Below are 19,176 nucleotides of genomic sequence, written 5' to 3'. Positions count from 1 at the left end.
ATTTCACCTCCTGATGGTTTTAATTTAGGCAAGGAAACATCAAATTTAGGCATTTCAAATTTTCTTCCTTTTCCTGCAGGTCCTTCAACATCTACATCTCCTCCAGCTCCTCCTCCTGGAAGAGAGATATCTATAGAGGGCATGTGAAACGTTCCACCCTTGATATCGGGACCTTCAACATTGATTTCTCCTGCTGATGGTTTTAATTTAGGCAAGGAAACATCTAATTTAGGCATTTCAAATTTTCTTCCTTTTCCTGCAGGTCCTTCAACATCTGCATCTCCTCCTGCTCCTCCTCCAGGAAGAGAGATATCTATAGAGGGCATGTGAAACGTTCCACCCTTGATATCGGGACCTTCAACATTGATTTCTCCTGCTGATGTGCTCCTTCTCCTGGCAGAGAGATATCTATAGAGGGCATGTGAATCTTTCCACCCTTGATATTGGGGCCTTCAACATTGATTTCACCTCCTGATGGTTTTAATTTAGGCAAGGAAACATCTAATTTAGGCATTTCAAATTTTCTTCCTTTTCCTGCAGGTCCTTCGACATCTACATCTCCACCTGCTCCTCCTCCTGGAAGAGAGATATCTATAGAGGGCATGTGAATCTTTTCACCCTTGATCTTGGGGCCTTCAACATTGATTTCACATCCTGATGGTTTTAATTTAGGAAAGGAAACATCTAATTTAGGCATTTCAAATTTTCTTCCTTTTCCTGCTTGTCCTTCAACACTTACATCTCCTCCTGCTCCTCCTCCTGGCAGAGAGATATCAATAGAGGGCATGTGAAACTTTCCAACCTTGATATTGGGACATTCAGTGTCCATTTCACCTCCTGATGGTTTCAATTTTGGCAAAGAAACATCTAATTTTGGCATTTTGAATTTTCTTCCTTTTCCTGCATGTCCTTCAACATCTACATCTCCTCCTGCTCCTCCTCCTGCCAGAGAGATATCTATAGAGGGCAAGTGAAACTTTCCACCTTTAATATCTGGGCCTTCAACATCGATCTCTCCTGCTGATGGTTTTAATTTAGGCAAGGAAACGTCAAATTTAGGCAATTCAAATTTTCTTCCTTTTCCTGCAGGTCCTTCAACATCTACATCTCCTCCTGCTCCTCCTCCCGGAAGAGAGATATCTATAGAGGGCATGTGAAACTTTCCACCCTTGATATTTGGGCCTTCAACATTGATTTCACCTCCCAATGGTTTTAATTTAGGCAAGGAAACATCAAATTTAGGCATTTCAAATTTTCTTCCTTTTCCTGCAGGTCCTTCAACATCTGCATCTCCTTCTGCTCCTCCTCCTGGCAGAGAGATATCAATAGAGGGAATGTGAAACCTTCCACCCTTGATATCGGGACATTCAATGTCCATTTCACCACCTGATGGTTTCAATTTTGGCAAAGAAACATCTAATTTTGGCATTTCAAATTTTCTTCCTTTTCCTGCAGGTCCTTCAACATCTACATCTCCTCCAGCTCCTCCTCCTGGAAGAGCTCCTCTTCTAGGCAGAGAGATATCTATAGAGGGCATGTGAAACTTTCCACCCTTGATATCGGGACCTTCAATGTCAGCTTCACCTCCTGATGGTTTTAATTTAGGCAAAGAAACATCTAATTTAGGCATGTCAAATGTACTTCCTTTTCCTGCAGGTCCCTCAACGTCTACATTTCCTCCTGCTCCTCCTCCTGGCAGAGAGATATCTTTTCTTCCTTTTCCTGCATGTCCTTCAACATCTACATCTCCTCCAGCTCCTCTTCTAGGCAGAGAGATATCTATAGAGGGCATGTGAAACTTTCCACCCTTGATATTGGGACCCTGAACGTCAGCTTCACCTCCTGATGGTTTCAATTTTGGCAAAGAAACATCTAATTTTAGGCATTTCAAATTTTCTTCCTTTTCCTGCATGTCCTTCAACATTTACATCTCGGCCTGCTCCTCCTCCTGCCAGAGAGATATCTATAGAGGGCATTTGAGGGCATGTGAAACTTTTCACCCTTGATATTGGGACCCTGAACGTCAGCTTCACCTCCTGATGGTTTCAATTTTGGCAAAGAAACATCTAATTTTAGGCATTTCAAATTTTCTTCCTTTTCCTGCATGTCCTTCAACATTTACATCTCGGCCTGCTCCTCCTCCTGCCAGAGAGATATCTATAGAGGGCATTTGAGGGCATGTGAAACTTTTCACCCTTGATATTGGGACCCTGAACGTCAGCTTCACCTCCTGATGGTTTCAATTTTGGCAAAGAAACATCTAATTTTAGGCATTTCAAATTTTCTTCCTTTTCCTGCATGTCCTTCAACATTTACATCTCGGCCTGCTCCTCCTCCTGCCAGAGAGATATCTATAGAGGGCATTTGAGGGCATGTGAAACTTTTCACCCTTGATATTGGGACCCTGAACGTCAGATCAAATTTAGGAATTTCAAATTTTCTTCGTTGTCCTGCAGGTCCTTCAACATCTGCATCTCCTCCTGCTCCTCCTCCAGGCAAAGAGATATCTATAGAGGGCATGTGAAACTTTCCACCCTTGATATCGGGACCGTCAATGTCAACTTCACCTCCTGATGGTTTTAATTTAGGCAAAGAAACATCTAATTTAGGCACTTCAATTTTTCTTCCTTTTCCTGCAGGTCCTTCAACATCTGCATCTCCTCCTGCTCCTCCTCCAGGCAGAGAGATATCTATAGAGGGCATGTGAATCTTTCCACCCTTGATATTGGGACCCTACATCTCCTCCTGCTCCTCCTCCAGGCAGAGAGATATCTATAGAGGGCATGTGAATCTTTCCACCCTTGATATTGGGACCTTGAACGTCAACTTCACCTCCTGATGTTTTTAATTTTGGCATTTCGAATTTTCTTCCTTTTCCTGCATGCCCTTCAACATCTACATCTCTTCCTGCTCCTCCTCCAGGCAGAGAGATATCAATAGAGGGCATGTGAAACGTTCCACCCTTGATATCGGGACCTTCAATATCCATTTGACATCCTGATGGTTTTAATTTAGGCAAGGAAACATCCAATGTAGGCATTTCGAATTTTCTTCCTTTTTCTGCAGGTCCTTCAACATCTACATGTCCTCCTGTTCCTCCTCCAGGCAGAGAGATATCAATAGAGGGCATGTGAATCTTTCCACCCTTGATATCCGGACCTTCAATGTCTAATTCGCCTCCTGATGGTTTAAATTTAGGCAAGGAAACATCAAATTTAGGTATTCCACATTTTCTTCCCTTTCCTTCCTGTCCTTCGACAGCCACATCTCCTTCCGGAGCTTTTACTTTTGGCAGTGAAACATCAATTTTTGGCATTTCATACTTCATACCTGTTCCAGAATGGCCTTCTATATCAATGTTTGTCTCCGTTTTATCTTTAGGCAAAGAAATGTCAAGGGAAGGTGTCTGAACTTTGCTTCCTTTTACCTCAGGTCCTTCAAAATTGACTTCCACGGATCTTGTTTTCATCTTTGGAAGTGACAAATCAATTTGAGGCAAATTAAACTTATCCCCCTTACTGACATTAACTTTGCCATCTCCCTTAACCTTTCCTTGTGGAAGAGAAATGTCAACATCTGGCATATCTATCTTTCCACCTTTCACTTCAGGTCCTTCAATATTTGTTTCAGTCCTTACTGATTTTATTTGTGGTAAATTAATATCCAATTTTGGCATTTGAAACTTTGTGCCCTTTTTGGTTTCTCCCTCCAGACAAACATCTGAGGAGATATTATAAGAAGGTATATTTAATTTGCCACCTTTGAATTCAGGTCCTTCCACGCTGAGTTCCCCTTTGGTTGATTCAAATTTTGGTAAGGAAATATCCAGTTTTGGAATATCAAACTTCCCTATTTTCCCTGAATGTCTCTTGAGATCAACATTACCTGTGTCTGTTACTTTTGGAAATGATATATCAACGGATGGCATGTTCAATCTTTTGCTGTCAGATCCTTTAATACTGATGTCACCTTGTGTTGACTTCATTTTTGGCAAGGAAATCTCAACACCAGAAGCTTTCACTGCAGGCAGAGAGATATCAACCTTTGGCATTTCAACCTTTGGGACTGTCACCTTTGTATCTGAGACATCCAGATTTATCTTTGGCATTTTTATCTCAGGACCCTCTCCTTTTCCTTTAACACTAACCTCAAAATTAGAAACATTAGTTTCAGCCTTGCCCTGAGGCATGTTGAAATCACACTCTACTGATGGAGGCTTAAATTTGCCTTCTAGTTCTTTCACCTTAAAGCTGTCATTTGAAGATTGTACATCTAACTTTGACTTTTTAATTTTTGGGAAATTCATTCCAAATTTTGGACCTTTCATCTTGGCCTTCAGCTTGGATCCAGAGGCCTCTCCTTCATGTGTTGAAACATCTACATTGGCCTTCCCTTCACCAACAGCAGCATCCATGGCCTTCATCTTTGGAAATCTGATCTTCCTCTTCTTCTTAGTACTAGTGATAACACCCTCCAGATGTTCTGATCCATCTGCAGTGGCCTTCCCACCTTTCCTTATCTTGAACTTCGGGAATACAAACTCAACATCAACAGGACTGAGGTCTGATCTACCAGGTGATCCATCAACGTCCAGCTCTGCCCGTGCTCTTGCTTTTTTGTTCTCTTTCAGTCTTTTCAATCCAAATCTTCCTCCTCTCCTTTTCTTAGTTTTGAATGGTTTCACACTTTTGACGCTCTGCAAGAGAAAGGTTATCATTCCTTCTAGTTTCTACTGTTGTGTAAGTACTTTTGAAAAATTAATTAACTTTAAGAAATACTGTGGATGTTCAAAAAATAATTCTATTGTATAGCAATATTTCAGCATGTACCATTTTTTGCATCTTGGCCTTAGGTCCTCTGAGCTCAAGATTTTGTGCACCTGGACGTATGCTGACTTCACTTCCTGGCACAGTCCTCTTCAAAAAGAAGGACACTTTGTAGGGTTCTGCACACTGAAGAATTTTTAATGCGTCCTCATATTTGACGTTATCAAAATACACCCTGGCACTTAGCAGTTGATCTCCTGCAATAACACATCATCAAAAAATATTTATAACTTACATGATTTGTCTTGGTATTCTTAGTACATCAGGAAACTAAATTAATTCACACCTGTACTCAACACCTGTCCATTAATGATTATAAGGTTAAAGTTGTTTCTCCTGCTTGTCTTATCAAGGACAGTGGCTCAAGTCTTTACAGTGTACAGTATTTGACATTGCACTTTGTAATGTAAAATACAGTCCCTTGGTACCTTTCTGTAGACTGAGGTGCTTTTCTGCTGGGGAGTCTTTCAAGACCTCTTTGATGAAGATGCCTTGCTCCCCTCCACCCACAACACTGTACCCACTAGCTCCAACCTCAGCCTGTGTTTCAACAACCATTTCCACGAGCTCTGACAACTGGTTGTCCTTCTCCACCTGTTCATAAAATGTACCAAATCAACTTTATTGTCATTTTTAGCACATTGCATTGCAGTGGATAAAAATGAAATACAGTTCCTTCAGAAAACACAGTGATGTATGTAGTAGACAGCACAAGGACTAAAAGACAACAGTAAATATGGACAATAAATACAGATAGTACACTGAGTACAAAACATAAAAGTTAGACAGTTTGGTAAGTAGGTAAATGACAATTAGATAAGTAGGTAATATGTAAATAAAATGTAACAGCAGTAGGATATGATTGATTGTAAGTGTGTGTATATATATATATTTTTGTATATACTTTATATTGTATATAACTTTTAAGTGTAAATTGTAAATTGTAAATATACAATTATAAAATACAAATGTGCAATGGTGAAGGCTGGGGGTTAAACAAGTCATTTAATTTCAAAAACAGATTTCGAATTCTTTCTAAAAGCTATTAATCTTACATAACACTAATTAAGCTTTGAGTTGTATACATTCAATTTTTTTTAAAGGAAGTTCAAAGGATGTTCATACTATATTCCACAAAGGTGCTTTTTAATCATTTTGAGAGCAGTCCTTATAATGGGATGTTTTCATTCGTACCTCATTCTTATTGTCTGTCTTGGGGGGTTCCTCCATGTCTGTGAGGGTGGATTGGGTGTCTCTAAGCTTGCTTCTCTTCTGACTCAAAACTTGTTTTAGTTCTGCATGGAGTTTTTCCTTCTGAACCTTGGAAACAAATTTGGAATTAAGTTTGTGAGAGGTCTGAGATCCACATCTCCACATGGCTGGGCTCACAGATTACATTTGTAGTACTCACAATTTGCTCTGGGCTGTCCTGTTCATCAGCAGAGATGCTGTGGTGTGTGCTTAGATGAGCGCCGAAGGGAGGCCTGTCTGAGGGGGGAGAGCGTATTTTGTTGTTTACCTGTGTGTAAAGAGGCAAACAAGGCAGACATGAGATCAGTAAAATAAAACAGCCATTTTTATTGGCTTTAAAGAGGTAATGGTTTGACAAGTGACAACCTACAGGTGAATCTCTGGCTTCTGGATTCCCATGACTGTCCTCTCGGTCAGAGTCTGAAATTAGAGCAGGTTTACAATGTCAAGAGCCATCAGTCAAAATGCCTTGACTGTAATAATGCATTTAGGTCCATTTAGATCAGGTACAATATGTAAAAATAAGTACACTTTAACAGACTTTTAAATAATTATTATGGAAATTATATACTTTAAAACAATAATATACTTAAGAGTGTTTTCGGTTACTTACCGTAATTGCATGTTATTTACAATTAAATTGTTGTTTAACTTAATTATTGTTTAAATATGAATGTATTAAATGCAATTAGTTGAATTTTTGACCCACTTAAGTAGGATGTAAGTACGTCTATGTAATTTCATAATTACTTCTATTGTCTTTGAAATATGGTTAAAGTGTACTGCTGAATGTACTGACAAGCATTTATTAACTATAACTGTAATATCAAATAATACACTAAAGTTATAATCATAATCAATTTTTATTTGGAATTATTAAAAATTAGTGCTGTCAAGCAATTAATCGCGATTAATCGCATACAGAATAAACATAACATTTTTCTGAAATATATACATGCATGTGTGTCTATTTATATATACATAATAAATATACACAGAACACATATGCAAAAAAAAAGCTTTTATTTTGTATGCGATTAATCGTGATTAATCATTTGACAGCACTATTAAAAATATATATTTTTAATAGTGCTGTCAAATGATTAATCACGATTAATCGCATACAGAATAAACATAACATTTTTCTGAAATATATACATGCATGTGTGTCTATTTATATATACATAATAAATATACACAGAACACATATGCAAAAAAAAAGCTTTTATTTTGTATGCGATTAATCGTGATTAATCATTTGACAGCACTATTAAAAATATATATTTTTAAAAGTATACTTAATTGTGTTAAGAAACAGTAAAAAAAAAAGTGTCTCTCTTTAAGTACACTTAAGTGGCTTTTTATTTTATTCATCTTATATTATCCGCAAGTACATTTTTTTTTAAATACCCTTTTTTTAGATTTGAAGAACAAGCGCATATTCAATACAATCAAGCACAAGGATTTTATGTGATCCAATCACAGTTGACCACACATCACCATTTACATCTGGTTGTAAATGCATCTTAAATGTGTCTCGTGTGACCAAATGTGTTTGAATTTCATGGGAAGGGGGACTAATTTCATGACTGACTACATCACTTGCTATATGTTGCTGCATGGTTGTGATAAGCAGGGAAAAAAAAATAAAAAAGGAAAAGCTTCACATGATTCTCTATCCTCTTGAAACTTTTCAAACTCATTCTGTGATATTACAAGGCCTCCAACTTTGCTTATAGTGTAAACCAGGGGTGCCCAAACTCGGTCCTGGAGGGCCGGTGTCCTGAAGAGTTTAGCTCCAACCTCAATTAAACACACCTGAACCAGCTAATCAAGCTCTTAATAGGCATACTAGAACCTCGAAGGCAAGGTGTGTTGAGGCAAGTTGGAGCTAAAATCTGCAGGACACCGGCCCGCCAGGACCGAGTTTGGGCACCCCTGGTGTAAACCTACCTCACTATAATCAACCCTGCTGTTATCCATGAGACTAAAAAAATCCTGTCCCACCATAGATCAAGTTGCCATCAGGTTAGTAGGCCTGCAAACAGTGTCCTCTCTCTGCATGCTTCTCATTCCTCATTCGGCAGTGGTGTCTGGTATCTGTGTCTGTGGTAAGAGTGTGTAACCAAAATTAAAGGGGTCATATGATGTTGCTAAAAATAACATTTGTGTATTTGGTGTAATGCTTGAAAAGTGTCCGCACATTCAAACATTAAAGCATCACAAGCGAGATGAGAACAATGTATGCAATTTACTGAATAAAACAAGGCAAACGTTTCGGTCACATGTTGACCATTTTCAATGCCAAGCTAACAGTGTTAGAACTAGAAGCCATCTTAATTTAAGGAATCACATGATAATTAAAGAGATCACGCCAGCTATCCAGTGCGTTGTGATTGGCCGAATACCTCAAGCGTGTGACGGAAATGTTACGCCCCTACCATACTGTGAAGCCGTGTCCTGGAGCGACGAGACAAAACCAATAAAATCTATTATAAACGAGGCATTTGTGGCGGCGGTGGCAGCAACAATAAAGTTACGCCTTCTTTCTTTGCGTGAACATTTGGGCGGCGTTATGCAAATCTTCCCACATCGTGACGTAGATATGTGGGGGCGTGTTAGAACGAGCCATTTTAGGTAGGGTGTGGACCAGTCTTAACTTTTAGTTTGAGACTTTAGTCTTTGCAACTTTAGGGATCCTATCTATTCACGAACAGCTTGTAACACTCCAAAGAGAAAGGAAAACTTGAAATCGCATCATATGACCCCTTTAAGTTATCTGTAGACTGGCGAGATGGTAATTTCTAATGGGCTCAGACACCCACACTGGATAACCTGTTACACAAGACAGGCCCACATAACACTAGCAGGTGCTCCTTTATCCTGCTGTGCCAGCTGTCTAAGACAGACCTTTTTTGTCTTATTTAGCACCACACCTCAGACTGCAAGACAATAAAATGTGTGTAACTTACGTTATATTGTATTTTTTTTTTGCATGATTTTTATATGTATTACTACAGTAACTTTTATTAAAAAAAAAAAAAAAAAACTTTTAAAATAAAAACACGACACTGTGGGTGAAAAAAATTCTGTTTTCTTTCTTACAGGAAAAAAATATTTGTATATGAATGTCTGTGTGTCTATGACTGTTATTTTTGTATTATTTATTCATTATTACAGTTTTTATTATTATTTTAATTTGTTTAATTTTTAGTAGTTTTTGTATGTGCTTATGTCATTTTAATAGTTTTTTTACTTGGTTATTTTAGTAATTTTAGTACTTCAGTTTTTGTCTGTTCAGCTTAATTTCAATAAAAAATATTTATAATAGTTTTAGTTTTAGTTAACAAAAATAACACAGGTTTGCGATTGACTGGCCATCCTGTCAGGGTGCTTTCCTGCCTATGGCCAGAAATGCTGGGAGAGACTCCAGCATGCCTACGATAGGACAGTCGGTTTGAAAAATGGATGGATGTCTGTGTGTATATTTGTGTGTGTGTTTGTGAGTGAAAGAGGCAGCTGTTCCCTAGTGATGCTATGTGTGTCCAGAGGAGGGGACAGAAGACTGGAATGGTGCTGCACATATCTGATCTTTATATAAACACGAGCTGGCCTGACCAACATGTGCTTGTGTAATGACAGAACTGTTCACACTAGAGCTCCTACAAATGCTGCCAAGCAATAGGCAAGCTGGGCACACATCAGCCAAACTCAACGGCAGTTTATGAACGCTCTTGAATTATATAATGCATACTTGAGAAAGAAGTTGAGAGACTAAAATGTTTGTCTGGAAGAAAGAAAAGCTCATTTATGCAATTTAGAGCAAAAGTTCAGGAGATTAATGGCTGTAACTGATTCATGGGTACTGATGCGTAACATCGAGAACAGTGATAGAGAGGGAAATTAAGATGTGGTTTTACAGTTCCTTACTAAATTTGTTACTTATGATCATGAAAAATGTTTTGATTTAAAGACCTACATTTAATATGAATTGTTCTTTATATAAACATAAAATGTTTCGCATTAAAAAATATTTATTGTATTATATTTTTCATTTATATATTTTTTGGTCAATGCATAATTCAAATACTTTCATTTGTTATTTTTGATAGCTTTGGAAAAATGTAGAAATAAAAAATGAGTAGGTGCAATCTGACTGATAACATCAGCTGTACAGAATTAATACAAATTGAGTTAGCTCCGATTCAAACCAGCCGCCTCAACCTCCACTGTTCAATTATGTCCTATTGAACACACAAGCCAGCCACTTACAAGGACAACAGAGGATAGAGAAGTAATTCTATTGCTGTTGATTCAATACAGTCACAAGATCATTTCGTATGAGAATAGGCACTTGATAATGGCACAAGAGTTACAACTGGACCAATGCCTGAGCCCTTACCCACATGGGTATTTGTGCATCCCTCCAAACAAAGACACAAGGATAAGTATGTGTCATTAGATACAGTGGTCCAAAATAAACAACTAAAATAAAAAAAAATAAAACTCTGAAGGGTCACAAAAATATACAAATTTTGCAATCAGAAAAACAAACCCACGTCAAACGTTCAGTTAAGGTCAATGATGGCTGTCAATTCTCCATCTATAAGAGGACAATAAGGGGAAGCATTGCTGACATTCTCAGAAAAGATCCCAGACTGTCTGGAGGTTCAATTTGGATGCTAAGAAGACGAGGTTTGGCTTTGATTAATGTGCTGAAGTGTTTATCTCTGAAATCCTGTCTTTTGGTGACCGTTTAATTTGGTATTTTGCAAAACTGAGAGCCCATTCTAAACCATAAGAGTATGACGATGTCATTTGTTCTTAATGCAGACACAAACTACCCCATTAAATCAAAATTAGTTTTGAGACTTTCAGTTAATGCCTGTGTTTGTTAGCTTTGAGTTCATTATTATGTCCTAGATGTTAATCAAATTCACTTCTGTGTTCTCATTGAAAATTTACAGTCTCTGTCTTCCAGCAAAATACAGCAAAAATATTGGTGACTCGTCCTGCACTATAGATTTTGTCCAGATTCTTGTCTTTAGGGAAATGAGAAACATACATTTATTAGCCATTGATATCTGTGTGGATAAAAGTAGCTTCTACAGGGTAAAAAATACATCTCTCATTCTTGGTTTGTCAGAATTGAGTATTTTTACTCGGCACGTACGTTCTGCCTCGAGAGGAACACATGATGGATCAGCCTCTCCTGAGGGTGTGTAAAGCCAAGGAGGAAATGCCTCCCTTTAAACAGGAAACTAGGATATTTACTGAGATAAAATAACACAACCAACACCAAATCTGAGAGAGAAAACAAGTTAGTTGGTAGTTAGTAAGTCCAGTCAATCAGAATGATGTCACATGCGTCAGCGCTGTTACAGGAATGCGTGATTACCCTTTCATTTCCACCCTAATAATAATAAAAATGGAAAAAAGTTCCCACTTTTTATACATCGGTTATCAGTAATATATAATAAAAAATATTGTAAATGCTAAATATATATATATATATATATATATATAATTTTGTAACTTGTAAGCATTATTTATTTATTATACTAAATATTTAACTTTTTAGATTTTCTAAAAAGTGGCCTATGCTTTTGTAATTATTTTGGAAGGCCTTCCAGAAAATCTTTAACAGTTTGTGTACCATGACATCATTCATCCGCTGCAATTTGTTACCTAATTTTGCAATATTTGCACATCGTCATTGCATTTCATGTAAATTTTTGTATTAAGATACAGTGTCCCCAAAAGGTATTTGGACACTTAAGCCACAGCTCAAAAATGTCATTGCAATGCATTGGATAACAAAATATCAAACTACTTTTAAAGCAAAGCATTTCAGAAAAAAAAATTATAAAGATATTCTGTTCAAAATTAACATACACTCTTAAAAATAAAGGTGCTTCAAAAGGTTCTTCACAGCGATGCCATAGAAGAACCATTTTTGGTTCCACAAAGAACCATTCAGTCAAAGGTTCTTTAAAGAAGCATCTCTTTCTTACCTTTTTATAATCTGAAGAACCTTTGTGAAACAGAAAGGTTCTTCAGATGTTAAAGGTTCTTTATGGAACCATTTAGACAAAAAGGTTCTTCTATGGCATCGTGAAGCACCTTTATTTTTAAGAGTGTATAAAAATATTTAGATACTTTCTGCAGTCACATTGCATATGCTTTTTGGGGATGCTGTAATAATTGGCTTGATTAGTTAAATAAATGACCGTCTCATCCACAACAGCAGCATTCTCCAAACAGAACCTGATTAGTGTGTGAGAGTCTGCATATTTCAGCGGCATCACAGCCTATCTATAGCGACATCGACAAGTCTCAACTCCGAGCCCCCCGTACCCCGACCCGCTCCCCAGCGCAACGGTGTCCCATTAACACATCTGACTCCTGAAACGTGGCAGGAATGGCACTAGAATCACACACACAGACATTATTCCCATACTCATGTTGGGAGGAGCTGGCTGAGGGATATCGCTTCCAATGAAGCACATGATGTACACCTGCAGTGTTTATCAAAACATATCAAACATCGCTGACAGAGTCTGCAAGACATTCAGCACTGGTGCAGAGCAAACAATTTGAATGGGAAATAATAAAGCATAAAGTCTTGGGGTTGTACAACCTTGATTAATCTGATTAATTGCTGTTCCCCATTGACCGTTTGGTTACCAACATTCTTCAAAATATCTTCTTTTGTGTTCAGGAGAAGAAAGACATTCATACAGGTTTGGAACAGCTTGAGGGTGTGTAAATGATGGCAGGATTTTCATTTTTAGGTGAACTATCTCTTTAACTCTCACTATATTTCATCGCATGCTGCTATCTTAACTATGGCATGTTGGGCCATGAACTCCACACAGTACCATGAGACTGATCTTATGACCAGGGCCGCAGCTGTTGCAACTGTGTAAGACTAATACAGAAGACACACACACACACACACACACATACACACACCTCTTCAGTGCCACTCAACATTTCAGTGCTTTCAGCAAGTATGACCGACAGTACAAGGAAAAACATTAAGATGCTCAGGTGAGCTACATCTGTTCAGCAGTTTCTCCTATTATGGGCTTATAAAACCCTTAGAACAAATTACATTAAATACATTTAAAGCAGTTGGTCTCTTATCACAAAAATAATGAAAGCACCAAAATATAAATAGAAGTAACAATCTTCACCAGGTTTGTGCAAATCCTCCATTTACCAAGTTCATCCTACACATCTGTATTAAAGTTTCCACGTCAGTCTGAGAGTCTTGTCATGTTGTTATTGAGCCACACTCAGCAATGTCACACAACGTAACCCAACACAACTCATCTATATTACCTACCTTTATTGAGTGTTTCCTTGTGCAGAATCAATTATTCCCTCAGTAACAAACTCTCTCTTTCTCCCCCCAACTCTCTGCCTGCTTATTCTCTGACTGATGCCTACGGAGCGGGACATTTGCAGTATTATTATGGTCTCTGTTAGGGGAGGCGGTCAGCAATCCAATTGGATGAAGCCAGTGGGATGCCCCAAATACAGAGGGTGGGAGAGCAGGAGTCAGAGCCAGTCTTATACGGACACGGACAGTTTACTATCATAACACACAAGAATATGACTCTGGCCTGATGGTAAGTTCAAGTCACGTCGGAAAGATCATATTTTACAGGCTGAACGGACATTAACGTCACCAAAAAGATCTTAATTTCGAGCGGGAAAGTGAACTTTTAAAGACTGATTTCCGAGTTGTGGGCGTGTCAGTGAGAAAACTTCAGACGCCATAGACGCAGCGTTTACTGACTGACGATAAATTTATTGAAAATAATGAAATTACGTATATTTATTTCATTTACAATAAAACTAGCAAGGTTCTATGCACAAAACAATATTGTACAATTACGAATATATAATGAATAGATTTAGGTATTAAGTCTTATAGGTAACTCACCCTTCCACAAATTAATTAATAAAGGTAAAAGTTTGTTTTAAATAAAGTTTCATGTAAAATGAATTTGAACTGAAATAAAAATAATAATAAAAATATATATATTTCAGCTAGTTGCCAAAGCAACATTTCTCATTTACAATTAGTTTAACTTGATGCACTAAAATGACTAAAACTAAAATAAAATGACAAAAAACACAATAAAATTACTAAAACTTTAATTAAAATTAAAAAAAATAAATAAAATAAAACCTAATTAGGCTATATAATATAACCTAAATATAATATATAAACATAATTATAAATATATAAAATGATATATAGGCTATATATAAATATATACAGTGGGTACGGAAAGTATTCAGACCCCCTTACAACAATTCTGTGTTTTTCTGTCAATATGGGGTGCTGTGTGTACATTAATGAGGAAAAAAAAATTAACTTCAATGATTTTAGCAAATGGCTGCAATATAACAAAGAGTGAAAAATTTAAGGGGGTCTGAATACTTTCCGTACCCACTGTATCTCAATAGGCTATCTCAATGATACTAAAATAGCACTGGACAGTGCTGTTGTGTTTTCAAACATTTTCATATTGCTGAATTGTTTTCGCTTTAATTGCGAATCTTTAATTGGCCTTTAAAAGTTCTTTTAAAAGTCTTACAATTACCTCCATAAAACTCTCCAGCAACCCTGTCACTCAACACCTTCATAAAAGAAATAAAAACATAAAAAAGCAAAACCACACCTGATGCGCATTCTTTATTCATCAGCAGAAGTATCATTTGTAGAAGCAGAATTTTAAAAAAAAAATCTTGTTGAATTTTTTGTAGAAAAGGTACATCGCCAATCACCATCATGCTCCGACCAAAGTGACCCGGACGCAACTAATGGTGTAACTATGACTCATAAATACGCCCTTCCCCCTTGGACTCAATGCAGATAGATTTACAGTGAAACAGTAACAAACAAAACTCTACTCAAGCAAGCAAAATCCAAACATCGGGAAAAGTAAAAAGAAGTTATGATGGGGTATTTTTTGGACCTCTAAAGCCAAAAACAAGATGGAATGGTAGGCCTATGTTTTTACAGTTTCTCTTTCTTGAGGTCTGGCAGCTGTTGTCTCAGGCTTAACACGCTTGCACAAGTAGCTTTCTATCCAGCAGTAAGGTGTGTCTGCTTGTTTTTGGGCAACTCGCCCGTGTTTAAACCGAGCCGGGGTGGTCACAAGACACTGCCAAAATTCATTATCCCCACAGCGTGACATGCAGGTGGATCCACAGGGTCAAAATAGCACTTAAAACCTGTAGCCGGGCACCCGGAAGGCGGGGTGTTCACATTGTTGTAATGCCTGCATTGTTTCAATACATAAAAGTAGGATAAGCAGCATAATGGGATGGATAGGCATTCGAACGAGCTGGGGCGGCTTCCCTGGCACAAGGTGAGGTGTCCAGTTTATTAGCAAATGCAGCTATCAGCAGAACAGACAGCCAAGAATCTAGAGCAGACAGCTGGGTTTATGTCATGTGACGCTGATGGACTAACAGACAGGCAATCACATGACAAAGCAAAAGAGGGATACAAAATGTGTTTTTTATCAATTTTTTTTTACAATATCTTTCGACATTGATTCATCACTGAAATCTTGTTCAAGAAAAGCAAGTATAGATCTGACATTCTTCCTTTCTTTCTCAGATAAGCCATTATAAACATTTGAAAGAAAAAATCTGCCATCTCAAATACTTCCTTTTTAAACTTCGCTTTGCTTTAAAAATGATTTGTAACTGACAAGCTGGAGGGCAAATGAATTACATGAATTGAAGTCATTTAAATTTAACGGAATCATTTCAAAGCTCTGTTTTGAGCAGATGTTGCCATTTTTGTTGTGCTCCTCTAACACAAAAAAACGGCAATTGATAAATAATAGATTAGTATGAATTATTAACTGTATCCTCCGTTTCACTTTTCATCTTTTCATCATTTTGAGTATCACCTGGACTAAAAAAAGCCAGATCCTTAATGACATCATCCACCAGGAAGTGACATCATTTTCAGCAGGAAAACAACAACACAAACATCAGTAAGTCTTAGCTTGTAAAATGCTGATATTTTGTGATATTAATTGGTTTATGTCATTTACAAAAACATTTGATATAACAGAAATTAGTAGTGATGATCGCAAAACATCAAAATGAGGTTAACTTTAGCTTAACTAATTAGCTAACTTCCAATCCCCGCGCTGAGCGATTGATATCTTTAGCTCTGCATTTTCTGTTGATTTTCTTGTCATTGTGTAAATAACCAAGTTATAATTAGTAACGTTAAGGTGTCGGAGCTTGACCACCCTTGTAAAGGAAATGCACTTTAGCGCACTTTTATACGTATTATGCAGATAATGTGCTTAAGTGTGACCTGAATGTAATATTCCCAGACACTTGTTTGCATGTTAAATGAAAACATGTTAAAAGAGGAACTGGTTTGAGAATGCCACCAAAGCAACTTCTGATCTGGATCCAACAGTATATATATCACTGGATCCCCTAAAATGAGCTTATAAGAAACGTAACCACTAAGTTTGAAAATAAAATTGAGGACAATGCACTAGCCACACACTTCTAACTGCAGTTCGCTAACCAGTTAGACATTGTTGTGCTGATAATGAGCCCATTATAAACTAATGACACCTGTAAGTGTCTACTCTAAATCTCATCTTCATTTACAAGAGCATAATGTAAGACAGGTTAAACAGCAACAAAATAACACTGAACTTCTGATCCTTTATATAGCAACTGAATGGACTGTTGTTATCATGGCGAATACATGACATGCAGTCCCTTGTGATTTTAGCTTACTTTTAAAAACAGTAATTATTACAGAAATAATATACTTTAAAAACAATAATGCTTAATTGTGAATTGAATGCAATCTTTTTGACACTTAATTGAATGTTATTTACAATTAAAGTGTATTATAGTTTAAAATTATATTAAATGCTGTTTTTTAAGTGCTTTTTGACTCTTTTTTTTAAGTGTGACTTAAATACAACTTTATATGTAATTTCATAATTACTTCTATTGTCTTTGAAATATGGTTAAAGTGTACTTCCAAATGTACTGACAAGTGTTAATAATAGTAAACTAAAAATATACTTTAGTGAAATATAAATGTATAGTAAAATATACTTTAATGTCATTGAATGCCATTGAAACTTGTATGTCATGTATTTAAAAATATATGTCATTTGTAATGATCAGGTGGCTTACACTAGTACATTTAAAATATTAACTTTTAATGTAATATCAAATAACAAACTACACTGAAAAAAAAAAGATTAATTGAATTTACTACATTTTTTAAGGTAAGTAGTTGCAAGCAATTTATTTTAGCTACATTTAAATAAACAAATTTAGTTGACTAACTTTCAACATTTTTTTAAATGTAGCTAAAATAAATTGTTTGCAACCACTTACCATAAAAAATGTAGTATCACCAAATAATCAAGTACTTGCTTTAGTATGTTAGTCAACCTCAAAATAAGCGTACTTCTTTAAAGCACAACAAAAACGTTATTAAAATATAGTGATTTAAAATATAATTTAAAGTAAAGCTTTTAATTTGACATTATTACAAAGTGCACTATTTAAAAGTGTACTTAAGTGAGTTTTTAGATTTCTGGATAATAAAGGCATTTTAATTCACAAGAGTGCCATGGTCATTCTGAAGTATTCTTTGATAAACTAGACCAGAGAGCACCTTGAACTTACAGCACCAGAACCCCGAGACGCACTCTCTACTGTTGGACTTTGTGTACTTAAGTGTGTTGAGAAACATACTTTAAGTACATACTTTAAGTTGCCTTTTATTTCATTAATATTATAATGTCTACAAATCTGCAAGTTTATAAAATACACTTGTAAGATTCGAAACACACTACAAGTGCACATTCAGTACAGTTAAGTACACTTCTTTTTCACGAGGGGTGTTATGTCAGCAAACCCACCTGCGTCTGAAGAGGGTGTCCAGGTGACACGGAAGATCCCTCGCAGACACTCACACATGGCAGAAGACAAGATACACGCTCACGCACACCGAACACGCATCCCACGCACCACTGATACGGGTCAGACCTCGGGAAGGCGTGCTGTGAGCAGATCGCTTCCAGTGAGCACGAAGCGGAGACGGTCACTGAGCCGTGAAGTGAGGGCAAACCGATACAGGAGGGGGTCGGAGGTAGACACAGAGAGTGTGATTTCGGGTTTCTTTGTTGGGGGGCATGTTGGTGTCAAAAGTGAACGAGAATGCGGTGGAGAAAAAAAAAGAGAAGGATGTGGACAGAGGCTGACAACAGGGAGACCGGACAGAATGCTGCATTAGCTGGTGCTGAGAGTCAGCAGTTTGCGGCCCCCTGACTAAAGCTCCTGTCTTTTGTTCATCAGTGCCGTGGCTTTAGTCCCGGCCCAACAGGGCCTTGTTATCGGGCTTAGTGAGAAACAGCTATCAGGGCTTCTGTCAGACAGAGCTCAACAGCTCCCACAATATAATTAAAAGAAAAACACATTCCCTCACTCGCAGTCACAAACAGGCATCACTGCCAGCACACCTCTGCACTTCCTTCACTGCCATTGATTCTCAGATTGAAGAGGCAAGGGCCTACATCCAGCTGTCAAAAGATATACAGGACGATATGCATGATTGTGGTTATTTTGAAACAGATAGATCCGGTCCTGATAGGTCAAAACAGCATCCCAGTTTTGCAATATACACCAAAGACCAACATTAGTTTACATGTCAAGGACTAGATCTAGAAGTTTGACACACTACATATGCAGTAATTGTTTTAAAAAAGGCAGTGTGTTGGGTTTTGATACTTTTAAAAAGTGTAATTATTATGGAAATATACTTTAAGTGCAAAATTAATGTAACATTTTCAGACACTTAAAGTCCCCATGAAATCAAAATTAAAGTTTTTTGGGTGTTAGTATCAATATGTTAGTCTTAAGGTTATCTATAAGGCAGTGTGCTCCAAAACAGTGACAAAATTCGCATTTAGAAGATATAAGCATTCAAAGCTTGCAGTTCGTCACTTCCGCCAAAACGGCTCAACGATTTTTTTGACGTCACATCGTACTTCAGCTTCTCATCAAACTT

The 19,176-nt window shown here is 37.2% G+C and overlaps 1 protein-coding gene and 1 long non-coding RNA gene across 5 annotated transcripts in view; one reads left to right on the top strand and one right to left on the bottom strand.

The window, feature by feature from the left end:
- LOC107692502 (uncharacterized) overlaps positions 1 to 5,250 on the top strand; it is a 24,978-nt gene extending 19,728 nt beyond the window's left edge. Inside the window, exon 3 of the long non-coding RNA XR_001634652.1 lies at positions 5,180 to 5,250. This is a non-coding gene — a long non-coding RNA (uncharacterized LOC107692502). The remainder of the gene's footprint in view (positions 1 to 5,179) is intronic.
- Positions 1 to 18,339, bottom strand: part of LOC107692500 (neuroblast differentiation-associated protein AHNAK-like) — a 30,317-nt gene extending 11,978 nt beyond the window's left edge. Inside the window, exons 1-10 of one of the 4 annotated variants that reach the window (XM_016491585.1) lie at positions 18,029 to 18,339; positions 6,448 to 6,497; positions 6,238 to 6,345; positions 6,021 to 6,146; positions 5,255 to 5,420; positions 4,830 to 5,023; positions 3,668 to 4,696; positions 2,792 to 2,836; positions 2,568 to 2,709; positions 8 to 373 (exon numbers count right to left, since the gene is read on the bottom strand). In XM_016491585.1, the coding sequence (XP_016347071.1) occupies positions 8 to 373; positions 2,568 to 2,709; positions 2,792 to 2,836; positions 3,668 to 4,696; positions 4,830 to 5,023; positions 5,255 to 5,420; positions 6,021 to 6,146; positions 6,238 to 6,345; positions 6,448 to 6,497; positions 18,029 to 18,086 (2,284 nt within the window). In that variant the 5' untranslated portion in view covers positions 18,087 to 18,339. The other 3 variants (XM_016491586.1, XM_016491588.1, XM_016491587.1) reach the window with 3 other exon arrangements.
- Between the last annotated feature and the right edge of the window lie 837 nt (positions 18,340 to 19,176).

Source organism: Sinocyclocheilus anshuiensis, unplaced genomic scaffold (assembly GCF_001515605.1).
Source record: "Sinocyclocheilus anshuiensis isolate Anshui unplaced genomic scaffold, SAMN03320099.WGS_v1.1 scaffold1082, whole genome shotgun sequence".
NCBI lineage: Eukaryota > Metazoa > Chordata > Actinopteri > Cypriniformes > Cyprinidae > Sinocyclocheilus > Sinocyclocheilus anshuiensis.
This window is presented reverse-complemented; position numbering and strand designations above follow the sequence as displayed.